General features: G+C 37.4%; 1 protein-coding gene across 1 annotated transcript in view; it reads right to left on the bottom strand.

Moving 5' to 3' along the window:
* piwil2 (piwi-like RNA-mediated gene silencing 2) overlaps positions 1 to 10,478 on the bottom strand; it is a gene marked incomplete at both ends in the record, with an annotated part of 42,788 nt that extends 32,310 nt beyond the window's left edge. Inside the window, 3 exons of the mRNA XM_079813708.1 lie at positions 119 to 226; positions 9,081 to 9,181; positions 10,041 to 10,478. Of these exons, the coding sequence (XP_079669834.1) occupies positions 119 to 226; positions 9,081 to 9,181; positions 10,041 to 10,478 (647 nt within the window). The remainder of the gene's footprint in view (positions 1 to 118; positions 227 to 9,080; positions 9,182 to 10,040) is intronic.
* Between the last annotated feature and the right edge of the window lie 7,834 nt (positions 10,479 to 18,312).

Below are 18,312 nucleotides of genomic sequence, written 5' to 3'. Positions count from 1 at the left end.
ATTTTTATGAGCCCAAATATTCGGATACAATATTTTGGGAAAATGTCCATCCCTAAAAGAAAACTGGACTAAAAACAAGCAAGAACCAACAATCCTAGGTGGTGCTGGAGAACATCACCTGATGGATTCTTCTAAGCGAGTTTCTTCTCTTTCTGCAGTCAAAGCGGCTGCCCCAATGATGCTTGGCTTAGGCTGGACATCTGGCCCAAAATCGCCCGCTGCACCCCTACCTGATTTATGACAGAGAAAACAATATTCAATACAGATAAAAGAATCATACTCAGACAAACACTTACTTCTTCATTAACTAAACTGTAGGATACACATAAAAAAAAACATGTTTTGTCTAGGCCCCCATGATTTTTGTGATGTGTAAAACGTGGACGGAATCTCAGAATCATGTCATAAAAATTTTATTTGTAATGCAGAAAGTCAACTAATTTGGTCAAATTTGGATCAATCAAATATAGACCAATTTACTGTTTGTAAACATACAGGATGCGTGCGCAGCTAGGTTGCAGAAAACCAGGGGGAGATAGCGTTTACGTTTAGAAAATAACATGGATACGGTACAAAATTGTTCGATTTAAAAAGATTCTAGATTATTAATTATATATATATTATATATATTTATAGATGACTAATTATAGATTATTAGATTTTTTTTTTTTATGTTGTCCGCATATTACAATAGTTTGTCACCCAGTGATAGGGCTGTGCGTGACAACAGCACCACAGGGGTGGCTGAGTATCACCGGCGCTGGTCGGAGCAAACACTTTTTTATGGCATGTGGATGCTGTTTAACGTGAATATTATGACACGAGTGAAGCACAAACATTTATTTCCAAAATAAATAATAGGTTTGGGTTATCGCAGCCATGGAAACATATTATATTCATGCCAAACGAGAGTGAGCTTTGTGAGCTCAGCCAAATTTAAACTTTGCCTACGTTTTGAAATCTGGTTACCTGATTTTCCACGAATTTAACAAAAGGCTTACTCCATTTTATTCTACTGGACATGGAATCTCTTATTTATTTTCCTTAATCTTCATTTACGTATCTCACAGGGGTTTCTTCCTTGTTTGCTTTTAATTAGGAGTTTGCATAATTTACTGTGGTAAAGTAGAAAACAGTGCTGTAGGTCAGATACATTTTACTTCAAACAATTTAACACAGTTTGTGCTTGTTATTAAACTTAATGGGATAGTTCTAAGTTCAACTAAGGAAAATCCCAAGTTCATTATCTCAGAAAATTAGAATATTGTGAAAAGGTTCAATATTGAAGACACCTGGTGCCACACTCTAATCAGCTGATTAACTCAAAACACCTGCAAATGCCTTTAAATGGTCTCTCAGTCTAGGGCTGTTTCCGAAATCGCCCCCTATACCCTCATTCACTATTCCCTACATTAGTCCACTGATATAGTCCACTTCGAAAACGAGTGAGTGATTTCGGACACTAAGTGCGCCGGAAAGGCTGCCGTTTTTGCAGTTTGTGCTTGCTGTTTGGCAGCTCCAGTAATAATGAAAAGATTTATCCTGAACTCTGCTACGGAAACTAGCATGTAACCTTAATCAAACAATATAATAATCATCTTAAAAAGGATCATTTATACCTGTATGCATGATATTGGGCTGGACCAGTGCGGTTCGGAAGATGGATGGATGATTGATTCAGCTGTGGGCACTATTTGAGGGAACAGCCATTTAGTGGTGTCCGAAACCATAGTGGACGTTATTAAGTGCACTCATACAATCCCACAATGCACCACAATAACGAGTTTGCAACCGATGTATGCTCGACGGCTAGAGAATACCCATAATGCACTGTGAGAGTCGCGCCGTGCATTGAATGAATTCCCGCGTTTCGCCAGGAGATGGCATCGACTCACACACTTTTTAAGATCAATGACATTGGGCCCACTCACTTGTATCGTCTCTTATTGAGCACGTCTGTTTACATACCCTGATAAACAGTGATTAAACGCGTTAGTAGCTTTATTTTCACTTTTCTAATATTTTCTTCATATTCATAGAAAATAAATTCCGATCTGATATATGATGGAAAAAAGGATCAGTGCGAGTTTGGTAAAAGGCGGTTTCGAACCTCTGATCAATTTGCGTCAAATCTTAACGCCATGCGTCTTACCCCTACACTATTGCTGCTGATGAAGATTGTGTATTCCGTAGGTGTGTCTTCCTCAACCAGACGTTTAAACAAGCCGATATATTTAAATATATTTTTTGTAAATTGCATCTACTCCAGTAAAATGTTTCTGTTAAAGGACCCACCGACATTTTTTTTTTGCTTCTGACGCCCATAATATAAATAGTAGCCTACTATAAAGTATGAAATATTTAGGCCTACTACGGTATATACAAATTTTATTGTTATTTTTTTAATTAAATGGTTATTAGTTACTTTATTATTCCCCTTTCCAAGTAAGTTCAGTGCCACACAAGTAAAGAGTTATAGGGTTAACTTTAAGCTTGTTGGCTCGTTTTTGGAGTATTGGAGTAATGGAGAATGAGGGTACATAGGGCGAATCGGACAGCGGTAAGTTCATTCATTCAGGGCGCGGCTCTCACAGTGCGTTGAGAGTACACCGTCTGGTTGAGTGAGAGAACGTTTCAAAAGCATAAGGAGTTGTTTCTCGTTTGCTCTCGAAATGCTCTCGCGGGACTTTGCTGTCATACGCCGATCGGGCATCGAACAAGCATATTCTCCAGCGCGTTCATCTAATGTACACTCGTTATTGCGGTGCATGGTGGGATTGAATGAGTGCACTCAAAAACGTCCACTATTGTTTCGGACACCACTAAAAATGGATGTTCACTCAAATAGTGCCCTATTAAGGGTATGGGGGCGATTTCGAACACAGCCTAGTTCTGTAGGCTACACAATCATGGGGAAGACTGCAGACTTGACAGTAGGGCTGGGCGATAAAACGATAACGATAATTATCGCAAAATAATTTTCCTCGATAAAACGATAACAACAGTTTGATATATGCTCGATATAATGCTTACGCGCTATGTGTAATGCTGCGCATGCGTTTTGCAGGCCGGGCTTCTGGGTGCTGCACGCGGTGTTGTTGACAGTCACAGTGGTTGAGCGAGAAAAATGAGCGATAGTGAAGAAAATTCTGCGCTCACGACCAACTCGGAAAACACAGATATAATTGACAAGATGGCTATTTGCAATCGGACATAAAACGGAGCGACGTGCACTGCTTATCATAGGTTAACCACACGGTAATATAGCATTGAGCACAACACAGCGCTAAATCTACATTAGCCTAATACAAGTTCACGCATAGGCTTATCGCCTTGTAGTGGGTGACTTACAACAAGCTAACGTTACCAAACTATAAATCACTAAAACATCGGACCTATGCAAAAATACATCGGTATCATAATTATTTAACTCAGCATTGCCTGTATTAAAAGAGAAATAAAATAATTTAATCCGATGTTTAAAGTGAATAAAATAGACTTGACAGCCCTTACTGGAGTTCATCAACTACTGATCTTTGTGCTCTCCTCTCTCCCAGCTCACCGCAGTTGTGTGTGTGTGTGTGTGTGTGTGGGTGCGCGATGGACTAATCCACTGTAAGGCAAGAGAGGGGGGACTCAAAATGTTTCTAAACGTAAAATGCATTTTTTTTTGCCCGTTTGGGTGTTTATTGTTTTACTACTTACACAATTATTTTAATGAAGTATATATAATTATATTATTGATATATAGAGTGTAGAGTAAAAAAAAATGCTTTTTCTTTTATCTATTTTATTTATATTGTCAATGTCATTTATTTAAAAGGTTTGGCATGCTGACCAGAAAGATTTTTTAGTTTATTGACAAACATTATCTTTAACCTGTTCACTGTCACTGACCCACCGGTGGGCCCATTTGCCACTGCATGTTTAAAACAATTATATCCTATATTTATCCTGATCTAATGTTGACAAACTACATTTCATTCGAAAGCTTATAAACTCAAGATTCATCCTGTAAAAAACATTTTTAAATTGGATTTTGCGTTACCATGGAAACGTTTCTCTAAATTATTCAAGCGGCTTCTCCCCTAGTGGGCGTCATGTTTCATATTACAACATTTATTTAAAAAACTTTATAATAAAAACCTAATCTTGACAAAACACATCATCGGAAAGGTCTGAGTCTCACGGTTCTATATTTGCCAGCTGTTTTGTGATATTTGGACAAAAATTTATACATTTGTTACAGGCAAATAATTAGAATTTCAATGACACCCGTTGGCTATTTGTGGTACAGTGCCTAAAAAAAATCTCATGGGAACTTCAATTTTTGTGATATCAACTTCAAATTTGGAACACAAATTAGTTAGATATTTGGCATTGATTTGATAGTAATTTTAGAGGACAAATTATTTTGTAACGTATATATTTTATATAAAATATTTAGTATAGTACATTTAATTTACAGTCAATTTAAACTTTAATAACTTTTTCATACTTTCATTTTTTTAAGCGATTTAAAATGAGACCAAACTTATATCTATATTCCAAAGCATTCTTGAATTGCAACCATTTAAGTTTGGATACGTTTGGGTGACGGTTAATAGGTTAAAGCACTTTAACTTTGCATTTGCAGTCAGCAGAGCCAAATGTTATCATTACAGTTCTAGATTTTAATATAGATATTTATTTTATATATTCTATTTATATTCTAATATTCTATTAATATTTATTTTATTAGTAATAAATAAATCTACCTCAGTTTTGTTAAATTGTTCACCTGTTTGGAAAGTGTCATGTTTTGACAATAAAACTGTCTGTTTTCTACATCTTTCACTCAGGAGCAAAAATATGCCTTTAAACTTTAAAGAAATAAAGATTTCACATTTATCGTGATAATTATCTATATCGACTGATTATATTGTGATAATTTTTTTGGGCCATATCGCCCAGCCCTACTTGACAGTTGTCCAAAAGACGACCATTGACACCTTGCACAAGGAGGGCAAGACACAAAAGGTCACTGCAAAAGAGGCTGGCTGTTCACAGAGCTCATTAATAGAGATGCGAAGGGAAGGAAAAGATGTTGTAGAAAAAAGTGTACAAGCAATAGGGATAACCGCACCCTGGAGAGGATTGTGAAACAAAACCCATTCAAAAATGTGGGGGAGATTCACAAAGCGTGGACAGCAGCTGGAGTCAGTGCTTCAAGAACCACTACGCACAGACGTATGCAAGACATGGGTTTCAGCTGTCGCATTCCTTGTGTCAAGCCACTCTTGAACTTGTGTAGGGCCACTCGCCTGGGCTAAAGACAAAAAGGACTGGACTGCTGCTGAGTGGTCCAAAAGTTATGTTCTCTGATGACAGTAAATTTTGCATTTCCTTTGGAAATCAGGGTCCCAGAGTCTGGAGGAAGAGAGGAGAGGCACATCATCCACGTTGCTTGAGGTCCAGTGTAATGTTTCCACAGTAAGTGATGGTTTGGGGTGCCATGTCATCTGCTGGTGTTGGTCCACTATGTTTTCTGAGGTCCAAAGCCAACGCAGCCATATACCAGGAAGTTTTAAAGCATTTCATGCTTCCTGCTGCTGACCAACTTTATGGAGATGCAGATTTCATTTTCCAATAGGACTTGGCACCCTTACACAGTGCCAAAGCAACCAGTACCCGGTTTAAGGACCATGGTATCCCTGTTCTTTATTGGCCAGCAAACTCGCCTGACCTTAACCTCATAGAAAATCTTTGGGGTATTGTGAAGAGGAAGATATGATACGCCAGACCCAACAATGCAGAAGAGCTGAAGGCCACTATCAGAGCAACCTGGGCTCTCATAACACCTGAGCAGTGCCACAGACTGATCGACTCCATGCCACGCCGCATTGCTGCAGTAATTCAGGCAAAAGGAGCCCCAACTAAGTATTGAGTGCTGTACATGCTCATACTTTTCATGTTCATACTTTTCAGTTGGCCAAGATTTCTAAAAATCCTTTCTTTGTATTGGTCTTAAGTAATATTCTAATTTTCTGAGATGCTGAATTTGGGATTTTCCTTAGTTGTCAGTTATAATCATCAAAATGAAAATAAATAAACATTTGAAATATATCAGTCTGTGTGTAATGAATGAATTTAATATAAAAGTTTCACTTTTTGAATGGAATTAGTGAAATTAATCAACTTTTTGATGACATTTTAATTATATGACCAGCAACTGTATGTATGTATGTATGTATGTATGTTTGTATATATGTACATACATACATATATATATTTGCTGAAATCATTCAACTGCTGTTATATATAGCCTAAAGCACTATTTAAACCAATGTGTTCCAGAACATCTTTTGCAACTGACATGCGCAGTTGAACCTGCGTCAGTGTGACGTAGGCAGTAAATTGGTCTATAGGGTTGTGCACTTAAACAAAACGTGACATGGACTACTGTCTGTGAATATTAAACCGCACAAAGACTGTTAATGAAATATAAAGTCTGCATATTTTGCGTGTCTTTGTGTGAATGAATGGTGAGTTTCATCTACTTCACATACTCAAGCACTGAAGCTGCTGTCCGTAACTTTTTTTGTGTTCAAGATTTACAAAAATTACATAATGACAAAGTACAACATGAATCCATTTTCCAAACCATGTTTTTGTCTTACCCTGAATCATTATGGTACACTTATAATCAGGGATGCAAACGGGTGAGGGGTAAAAAAGGTGAGAACATTGCATGGATAGAGAAAACATTCTCCGAGATCAGGACACTTTTTTTAAGTGTCAGGATTAACTTTTCATGCTAATTTCGAGATTAAGTATCTTTGCATCTGCCTGAAAACTAATTCTAACAGGTAAAAAAGTTTTTGTGTTTTATGCAGGGCAAAACAACCCTTTATAAAACACACAAAAAAGGATTCAATAGATGTGGGAGCTGAATACATAAACAAAACAAAAACAAGAAGACAACAACCAGATAAAATGGATGTTGGAAATCATCTTAGCTTCTTTATTAACACTCAAAACTGAAAACTGAAGATCCCACTGGTTACAAATGCATCGATATGGGATACTTACACCACTGTACACCACCTCGTAAGTTAAACCCTATTTCTTCTGACGTTTTGCCACCAGAATTTCAAGGGCTAAACGTTTCAATTTCACCAGAATTCCTTTGTTTCGCTGCATGTCTCAGCGTTGCCCGTTTTTCTTCAACAAATTTATGGTCATGTTTTTTTTTGTTTTTTTTTACACCTTGTAATGCCACTTCACAAAACGAGAGAAAAAAAAAAAAAAGAAGATCAGCCTGAACGGACCCCCCTCCCCCAAAACACTTTCTCTTCAGATCTACGCAAATATCATAGGTGACATGATATTTTGATCTCGAAAAGGTGAATTCTCACCAAAAGGTGAGTAATTTGCATCTATGTATAATAAGTGTTTATATTGGGACTCAGACCAGTCTAGTAGGAACTGCTGCGGCGGAGCACAGACCCTGCGTGACTCGCCATAGACAGAAACAGAGAGAAGTAGCTCCGGCTGCAATGTTCTTCCACAAAACGCATGCAGTTCTGTTTATTAACCGTTTGAGTGCAAAAAGTTACGGACTGCAGCTTAAATTAGTTTCAGAACTGTTTGTCTTTTTTTTTGGTACTGACATATTGATATCTGACATACACTGCCAGATAAATCAAGTGGGTACAGCTACTGATTGACAGCTTGTTTAATTCCAGAACCGTTGCATTAAGAACATAAGAAACACTGTGATAATGAGGCCTAGGGTATTATAGTGCTCACAAAAGGTTGGAAGTCTTATCTTAAAATGTCATGTTTGCATTGAAAAAAATATTTTTTAAGCCAGTCAGTCTGCTGTCTAGTACGGCTCGAAAAAAGCAGAGCTCCCCAAGAGTCGTGCGCAAGGCAAAAATGTAGAAAGGTCACTGATTCAGAAGCCAAGGACTATTTCAAGCACTATTTAAGTCCTTATGAAGAAAAAAGTTCTTGAATGCAAGCTTAATGGGCTTACTTTCATCATTTGTATTTACAATGCAGATTACGTTTGTTTTCATTATTAGCTACTTGACCTTCCTGCTGTCTTGAGCAGTAAATTACAAGTCTAAGTGGTGACTATTTAACTTTGTTGGTGTTGCCAAGGATACAAGAATGATGGAGCACAATTTAATGCCCACTCTCCAATCAACCTAGTGCTGACATGAATAATGAAACGGGTATGAGTTTGATTAAATACAGTATACAGAACAGAAGGGTTGATTCAGATGTAGTGCATTTATAATCTACAGTGTAGGCCCTTATGGTGCCAGCATGCATCTTTTTAAAAAACATTGTTGCATCTCGGCCTAAATGAATGCTCAAACATCTCAGCATAATGTACATTATCGTTCAAAAGTTAACTGTTTTTGATAGAAGTATCTTATGCTCACCAAGGCTGCATTTATTTGATCAAAAAACTGAAAAATACATTACTATTGCGAAATATTAATACAATTTAAAATAACTGCTTTCTATTTTCATACATTTTAAAATGTCATGTATTCCTGTGATGGAAAGGACTTTTCAGCAGCCATTAGTCCAGTCTTCAGTATCACATGATCCTTCAGAAATCATTCTAATAAAGCTGGTTTGTTGCTTAAGACAACATTTCGTATTATTATTATTATTATTAGGGATGCAGCAAAATTGTGGCTGCCGAAACAGATGTTATGGGGTAATGCAGCGCTGTTTTATTGGTCAAAGCAATCATACTAAAAATGGGGGGGAGGGTTGCAGGGTGGAAAAAAAAATGTTTTTGGGATGTCCACAACAGCTACATACTGAAAGCGTATGGATTACTTTTATGGTGCTTTTTTGCCTGTCGGATCTTGAGAGGGACTTATCTTACTGCATGGACAAGAAAATATCTTCTACATTCTGTTAAACAATTAATTTTGAGTTCCATGAAAGAAATTATGTCAAACTAGGTTAATTATGACAGGACTTTAATTTTGGGGGTGAACTACTCATTTAAAATTTTCGGAAAATATTAAGACACAATGAAAGAAAAATAAAACGTTTCTCTGTTCTCTCACTTACCAATAGGTGCTGCTCCTCTGCCCCAGGTCTTTCCTGGCTCAATGCCCAGGCCCCTGAACATGGACACCAGTGATGACCCTGTCCCAGGAGCATCAACCTAAAAGAAAGCCAAGCCTGAGACTTAATGCATAAATCTATTACCAAATCAAATGTGTTTATCAGGAAGATGTATAACAAGAAACGCTAATTTCCTGTACTTGGTAACACAAATGTTGAATGAAGAGAATGACGTATGCTTAATTTCACATTAAGTTTGTCACATTAAAAATTGTAATAAATTGACAACCCTAACTTTCATTTAGTCAATCGATTACAATTTTTAATGTGACAAAAACTTAATGTGAAATTAAGCATATGCCATTTATCTCATTAAACACATTTATTTTGTCATAATTTGCTATATCCAGCAAAGTAAACAGATCATATATAAACACACACACACATATATATATTATATATAAATTCAGAAAATTTTGGCCAAATTGTGCAGCCCTACAAACAATATTAAATGTTTTATTTTACAGTGAAATATTACGACAGTATTTTGTTTTTATTTTGTCATTTTTATATTTTTATTTAGTAACAATAATAATAATTTAGCCGTATATATATATATATATATATATATATATATATATATATATATATATATATATATATATATATATATATATGGCTAAACAATAATGTGTACATAAATGTTACAATAATAATAATATTTCTGTTGTTTTTATTTAGCATTTTCTATTTAGCATTTTTAAAATAGTGATATATAAATCACAAAATTTTGCATTGGTCAAATTGTGCAACCCTACAAAAAAAGCACAGAAAACATAGAATTTTTTTAAATTGCATTTTAAACCATAATTGCAATTTTTATCAGTGGAAAAAAAAAACGATTAGACACCCCCCCCCCCCCTAAATTGTGCAGCCCCCTAATTATGCTCACCACTTACCTTAGTAATCACTGGAGCCGCCTCTGCTTGCAGCTCAGGCATCTTTTCCTGCACATCTGATCTTTCAATGTCCAGGGTAGGCACTGGTCCCAGCACAGCCCCTCTACCTATCCCAACAGTGGGCTCAGGAGAGGGCAGCAAAAAAACTCTGCCTCGCCCAAAACCTCCCTCTTCCATCTTTAATTGCACTCCTCTAGCCATGCCCACCAGAGGCTCACTTACAGATTGAGATACTCCTCTGCCAAATCGCACAGGCATTTCAGGTACACTTAGGGCTCTACCTCGTCCAGGGAGAGGTTCGTCTTTAGACAGGACAAGACCTCTGGCTCGACCCAATGGAGGCTGGTCTGGCAGTTGTCCCTGATCTTCAGCCGGCTGCAGCCATGGTATGCGGGTCACCCCTGGGGGACCAGGAAAGGGTGGTCGTTTTGGATCCATTTCTTGCTCGGTTGCACTTCAATGCAATTGACAAAAACAAAGCACAGAAATCAATGAGGTTTCTCGGCATGTCTATTTTAAACATTGTCAAAGCACTGCAGACCTCTAAGGCATTAAATCATTTGAGTAACATTAAATCTCAATGCGTTTATTTGTAACACATTTGAACGAGTTAATCTAAACAACATGTGCCAACACTGTGCAAGATTGTGGCACAAGAGAAACATACATTTGTAAGTTACACCCAATACGTTCAATGGTTGCAATCGAGGCTAATGTCTTTTTTTGCAAACAACGTGTTAACTTTAAGTTACCCCTGTCGACATGAGCACGTGCCAGCCTGACAGAATCTAAAACAATAGCTGAGATTATTTCACGTATAAAATTTGATTTGCAAATTCAAGCAAAGTACATTATCTAGCCTACGTGAATATGGTACTCTTTTGGTATTTTTTATGTTGAATGTCAAGGCTAACGTTAATACTTACACTAGACAGCGCGCGAAGTCAAATTTACCTGATTATTCGACAGAATGACGAACGCAATAACATAAAGCAATTATATTCGATGATTTTCCTAAACAAATCAGGCTGACGCGTGCATAAAATAGCACAATTTGTGTAAACGTAGCCTACCTGATAATATAATCGATTTCTATATTGTGAGACAACCAACTGTTCGCTCGCTCGCTCCAGCAGCCGGGTAACTTAGACTGATTCAACTGAACAACTACTGATTCAGTAATGTTATTCAATTCGAGATTCTTTTCAACGATTCGTTCAAAACGATTCATTAATCATTCTTAAGTCAAATGAACTTTCGGGGGCACGTTCTTTACTGCTAGTAGGCCTATTTCAATGTGCCTTAATGTTGTCTAAAGAGAGCATAAAACAAAATCTTAATAAAAAGGGAATTGATTTCATGTCTCGCCTGCTAAAAGATGTTTGATTGGTATCAATCTGCCCCATATGCATCTCTGCAAACGACGAACGCTTAACCACGACGAGCAACTAGTGAAGCGAATCGGTTCTTCGTAATGGCAATTTTATATTAACCATGAAGTAAAGTGACGGCCATGTATGGTAGCCCTCTACTATTTGTCCTCTGCATTTAACGTTATCCAAGTTAGTGAACACATTAGGAGCAGCGAGTAGTGATCACACACGCATTCACGCGTGCCTTGCTCTTGGTCACAACCTCAGTCGTTTCGGTTCTCGGTTAACGACTCTCTAAACATTAGGCCACAGCAACTGCCCCCAGTTAGAGCATTCACCGATTTATTAAGTGTTATAACTTTTCTTCCATAGCATCATCTCCGTAATTCTGATTATAAAAAAATAAAATTTTATGACAAAGATGTTTACAGAAGATGCTCTTTTTTGTATGCACACTTCTGCATTTTTTTGTAAAAGTAAATTAATCCCTGACTGAAAGTTTTCCAGTTTATTTGAAAATGATTCAGTATAGCCTACCTCCTGTCCCTCTTTATAAAATGTAATATTTCTGATATTGTCAGATATTAAAAACCCAGGAAAGGACGCTGCCATGGTCAAACTGCTAAATATCTCTGAAAGCCCAGGATGTCCTCTTTAAGACACACCACTATAAAATACAAATGTCCTCTAAAGAGAACAAAAATGAGCTGGGCCCAAGAGATTAAATAAAAATAAAGGCAGAGCATTAACCTCTTCATGCTTGGTGTCCATTAATGAGGAAACCATACAATTTTAATGAAACTAAATTCAGAAAATTTGGTTTCGAATGCAAGCTTTTAACTAATAAAAACAAATCTGGATTTGCGTCAAATGTTTTAAAAGTCAGCATAGGACTCCATTTTAAAAGAAAAAACAGCATAAGGAATAGTCTACTAGTGAATACTTTGAATAGTTCATCAAAGTGTTCACCCCTTTCCCTCAAGGACTCTGGTAAAACTTTGCTGCATGAGAATTCATTTTCTTGATACTACTGAACAAAGTTCACCATGCCAAAGTTAGAAAATATTTCACAAAACAGATGATGCCACAGTCTGTGGAACTCTCACTGATTTCCATTTGTTTCACCGTGCAGGAGAGAGATAACTAACAGTCAGATAAAATACTATAACTACTCTAACTTATCTGGTGCTGTTTTCCATATACATGGTGTCCTGTTATAGGCCTGTCTCAGAAATATTCCTCAGCATCATTCTTCAGAAAAATGACTGTAACATTCTCCTTACAAAGGAGAAAGATTCTGAAAAGCTTGACAAATGAATTATGTTAAATAAGTTATACTAATTAAATACAACGTTATTGTCATAGGCCTACTTATCACAAACAGCCTATTTCTGCCAGATTTCTTAATTTGTGAAAAGTTTGATTCGTTTTGCAGTCAGGAAATTTCAATTGTGCATTTGCATAGCCAGTTTGTATCCATCGGTGTTGTCATTATTATAAGAAAGCCCATCAAGTCAAACATCTACTCCTGCCAAAAGTATTTTTGTCTCCTGCCTTTAGAGGATTATATGACACATTTCTTCCTTATTTACCCTGCTGTATGATTGTGAAAACACTATGGAGTAAGCACTGTTTTATTATGCAGCCACAAACAAGTCTTTGAGCTCAACAGACTTCCCAATTAATTATTAAAAATGTCTAGAGGGAACAAAACTAAGGAAACTTAACTTTGCATGATTCCGAATTGTCAGATTAAGGTGATCCACAAAAAGGGCAATTCAGGATAATGTCTCTGTGGTATATTCAACAAGGAACAAAAACTGTTCTGGTAAAAAAATGTTTTACAGGGACATTTACCGTTGTGAAGCAAAAAGCAGTAGATAGGGAAAATATTATTTAATATTTGTGATACAGTATTTGTATTCTGACTGGTCAAATGTGGCATTTCCTAATATTCACCACAGCAGTGATGACATCAAAACACTCATCTGGATGGGTAACTGGTGTCTCTCATACATCGCACTGCAAACTTGCGTGCAACATACCTTAACATATTTTCATTTTTCAAATGTTCTATTCATTCATTTATGTGTAAAACTTTTTAATGAGGAACAAACTACTTTGTGCACATTTAAATACTTCAGAGATTTAGTTATTTAAATTAAACGTCAATCAAACGAAATGTAATTATGATGCGGTGCTCCTCTGAGGACGCAGGATTGAGTCAGGCCTGTGTATATGTCTTGATCTCATTCTCTCCTTGGGAAAAAAAAGCTAATTATTATGTCCGTAGGTGTGATTGTGTGTGTGTCACAAGCCATGTAATGGTTGGGGAAAGACTTGGCAACCTACCACGGAAAAAATCATCGGCAAGAAAATTCAGCCCTCCGCTTATGGCGAGAAATAACCCATATAATCACCAAGAGTCGGATAATATGATAGACATATAATACAAATGAGATTTGTAAGTAGACAAACTTTCTCAGATCTACTGACTCACCTATGGAGGATCATAACTGAATTGTAGCATTTCAACATAAACAGGGTCATTTCAGCGACAGTCAGTGTCGGTCATCAGTAGCAAATCACTGCAAAGGCTTTTAATTTAAGCTGACATTCATTATCAGTGCTCTGCTTGTCAGGCTACCAATGAGGCTTGAGGGAAGCAGCGAGCATGCTGGGTCAAAGCAGCTGTTTAGCTTTCATCGCTCTAGCAGCACTTGACCCATGTGCTTTGACCTTGAGCTTTAAAAAAGAAGGCAATGGTGAATATTGACCTTTTTAGCAAACATGAAATAAGCTTCAAATCTAAAACTTAGCTCAGTATAAAAAGAAAAGAAAAGAGGAATACATAAATAAATAATACAATTAGGATGAAATAAATAGAACACTGATTTAAAAGAATAAATGATCGTTCTAAATAAATAAAATAATAAATAATAATACCTACAGTACAGGATAGTAAAAAGTAACAATGTAACAAAAAAACAAACGCATATTGATAATAATAATTTATAATAGCTTTTCAATTTTAGGAATTGATTTGGGGATCCATGGCATCTAAAAGAGTCACTCACAGAAAAAAGGCACAAAAGCTGTCCCTGTGATACAGGTACTAATATTGTCATGTTGGTTTTCTTTCATGTTCATGTTTCATGTCCTTATTTTGTATTTGTCACAGTCATGTTTCCTGGTTTGTCATGTGATTTCCTTGCCTTCATGTTATCCATGGCTGTGTTTAAGTGACTTAAACTGCAACTCATTGACTGGCTGCTAGGGACAGGCTCCAAAAGGGAGCAGAATCTCATTGAGCCCCATGTTAAAATGCCCAACTTTACAGCAGAAAAAAAACATGTTTACAGCCTGGTAAAATACTCCACATTCAGTTTAATTTCCTACCGTATCAGAGAGAAATATAGTAGCACGTTGTGTTTGCAATTTAAATATAATGATGCATTGAAAAGTTAAATGGCCAAGCATATCATTACAAAAGTTCACAATGCTGCTGCAGGTGAAATATAATGAGGATAATATTGAATAAATATACTTTTGTCAGGTTAAATGCTGATAATTGATCACTCAAGCCCTTTAATCTAATGCTGCGTTCCAGGCAGGTTTTTGAGCCCGTAAATTACAACTTCAAACCACGACTCACGACTTTGTAGTGTTCCAGGCTAAGTCACGCCAAACTGCCTGAGCGCAAGAAATTGTGTGGTAGTTAGATGTAAACAAAGCATGGCGGACCGTATGGGGTGTATGCTCATTTACAATCATTTATATCGCCAAAGGTGCTTACTCCTTGCTTATTTGAGGGAAACGGAGGAGAAAACAGCGCAGACAGCAAGAAAAGCTGTTATACCTTTTATTTTATTTGTATATTTGTTTAATAAACACTGCATCCATAGGGGGCTGCCATTGTTGCTTTGCGGGCTATGTGACGTCAGATCTCGTAACTGGGAGTACATCGATCTAGTACGAGTTCACGGGTGGGAAGTCACGGGTTTGGCTGCCGTTCCAGTCCACTTTCACGAGTAGAAGGTTGGAAAAACACGGGTTACGGGTTGCCTGGAAAGCGGCATAAACCTCTCTATTTAACCGTTGGACTCACACATCCGTCATGTATGTAGTTTTTTAACACTTTTTATCTGTGTTTGTAGTACTAATCGAATCCTCGTCCAACTCGCAACGGGTTGTGGGCAATATCAGCCGAGAGTGTGCGTCGATCTGTACTTCGAATTCTGACCAGAAATAGTAGACCATCCAGGTATCTTTGGAATACTCTTTTCAACATACTATACGATTTGGAACATACTAATTCTATTTAGTATTTAGGACGGATAGTATGCGAATTGGGACGCAGCATGTTAGTCAACACGTCACCTCAGCTCCGCCCACGTCCCGCCTCTTTGCCCATTTTCTGTTATCCGGTAGTGACACGTGGTGACGCGCTGCCAAGATGGCAACGGCCAGCTCGACCGCACTTTAAGCTTCAAAACTGCTCTTTAGAATCCTATTGGTGACGTCACGGACACTACGTCCATATTTTTTTACAGTCTATGATTCAGCCCCGACAAAATGTTGCAAAACATTTCTTAAACAGAAATAGTGCGTTGAACACCCTATTCCGATGACACAAGAGTTGCATCTATGGGAGCTGAGAAGGCCATTCTTTGTGTTCTTTTTGAAGAATTATCCGAGCCTGATGAAATCGGTATAAATACGTGTTTAATACTGCCAAATATGCTCGATGTTACAGCCACTGCCCTTGCCCTCCAAAATAAAAGAGAACATTCCAATCGAGTGAAGGGATTTGCGGAAACTGTGGTTCCCTTTTTACTTTCCAACATTTGCCACGTATTTCAGAATAACAAGACAAACATGTTTTCTAATATCTTAAATTGTTGTGTGTACTGAGCTGCAGCAGACACATCTGTAAACAACTTTTTGGACCCATTGTGCAAGCTGTCTCTTAAATACACACGTGAGCTGCGTTCAGCCCCGACAAAACGTTGCGAAACGTTTTTTAAACGGAAAAGGTGCTGCGTTGAACACCCTGTTAAAGGGTAACTTCAGTGATTTAGCATTAAGCTTTGTATCAGTAGAAACCCCATAGTATATTTGAATTATGGTACTTTCCCCCCTCATGTCCCCCTGAGATGAGAGAATTATGCATTTAATTTCTGGAAAAATTCCTCCGATGACGCAAATATCGTCCTTTTGCGTCATCGGAGGATTTTTTGGCCAGAGGCTAAAAACTACAGCCAGTAGGAGGAGCTGTTCCAAATGTTTTCAACCCGCCCACAGGGAAGAGATCTCACACACAGAATGTGAATGCACTCGCGGCTCGACCTCGGGCATTTATTGTATAGACACGTTCAGTTTTTAATTGTAGTGTTTATTCTCTAACTGAACAAAATTATTGTATTATTATGAAGATCAAAACGACGCCGGGGGCGGTGTAGGGAGTGGCCTTGTAGGGCAGCGAAGCAAGTGCATTCTGGGAGTTGTTGTCTTTCATCCACATGAGACACAAATACATTTTCTGTCTTTTCTCAGTCTAGAAGGCACCAAATTCAAAAATTTCTACTACATAAATGACACAGTTTAAATACACATTCCTCTTCCCAGCGCTGAAGTGGCCCTTTATCTATGGCATGCAGCTGAGAAGGCCATTTTTTGAGTTCTTTTTGAAGAATTTTCAGAGCCTGATGAAATCGATATAATTATACGTGTTTAATACTGGCCCTTGCCGTCCAGAATAAAAGAGGACATCCCCATCCCATTTAATTAACTTTTTTATCTCCTGGTAATCAATTCTAATTTAAATCATTTTATTTCTTACTTTTTAATACCTTGTATTTTCTTTCTCAGTTTTATGTAAAGCACTTAATTACCACTGTGTATGAAATGTAGTATATAAATAAACTTACCTTACAATGAAGCTAAATTTTTCTTATTCTTTCTAATTCTTATTCTTATTTTTCAACATCATGTTGATAGCCTATGCTATATTTTGCTGTAAAACTCTTACTCTCAACTTTACTTGGGCCCATTGTGCGAGCTGTCTCTTTAACACCGCACGGTTTATATACATTTTTCTGCTGATTGGGCTGACATATTTGACACACCCACCAAACAAGAGAAAACGTATCTCAAACAAACCCGGTTGCACACCGTTTCCAGGAAACATGGGGTGCGTCTCAATCAGCTCCCTAGTTCAGTAGTCAGGGCAGGGATCAGGACATAAGTCAATGGGCTGACTCCCTGATCAGTGCCCTGACTACTGAACTAGGGAGATGATTGAGACGCACCCCATGTTTCCTGGAAACGGTGTGCAACGGGGTTAGTTCAACCCGGAAACCGTAGCAAAACGTTGTGCACCGGTTTGAGCTTGAACGTGCCCCATGTGTTCCCCTTTGTCATGTATTTCCCATGTGTTAAATTGTCATTGGTTCATTGTTTGATTGTTCAGGTGTGTCTTGTTTAGTCATTAGTCCTTGTATATTTAAGCCCTCATGTTTCCACTGTTTCTTGTTGAGTATTTTTCCTTTGCCTGCTAATGGTGAGTGTTGTTTCTGTTAACAGAACTCACCATCAGTGGTTAAAGGAAACAATACTCGATTTTGTTCATTTCAGCGTTTATTTTGTTTTGTTAATAAAGACTGCACATGGGTTCTTAATTCGACTCACCTTCAGTGGATTTTTGTTACAAACATTTAGGTAGTAAAACGTGCCTTTAATATACTAATAAACTAATTTAGGGGTAAATAAGGTACACCGTTTGAAAGTTGCCTCAGTTACAGCTTTTCTAGTGTGCTGAAAACCCCTGCTATTGCTTTAATTCATAAACCCAGTTATAACTTTACCCATAACTAAAGAATTCATAAAAAATGATGCAT

This window comes from Gobio gobio (genome assembly GCF_949357685.1).
Source record: "Gobio gobio genome assembly, chromosome: 4".
NCBI lineage: Eukaryota > Metazoa > Chordata > Actinopteri > Cypriniformes > Gobionidae > Gobio > Gobio gobio.
This window is presented reverse-complemented; position numbering and strand designations above follow the sequence as displayed.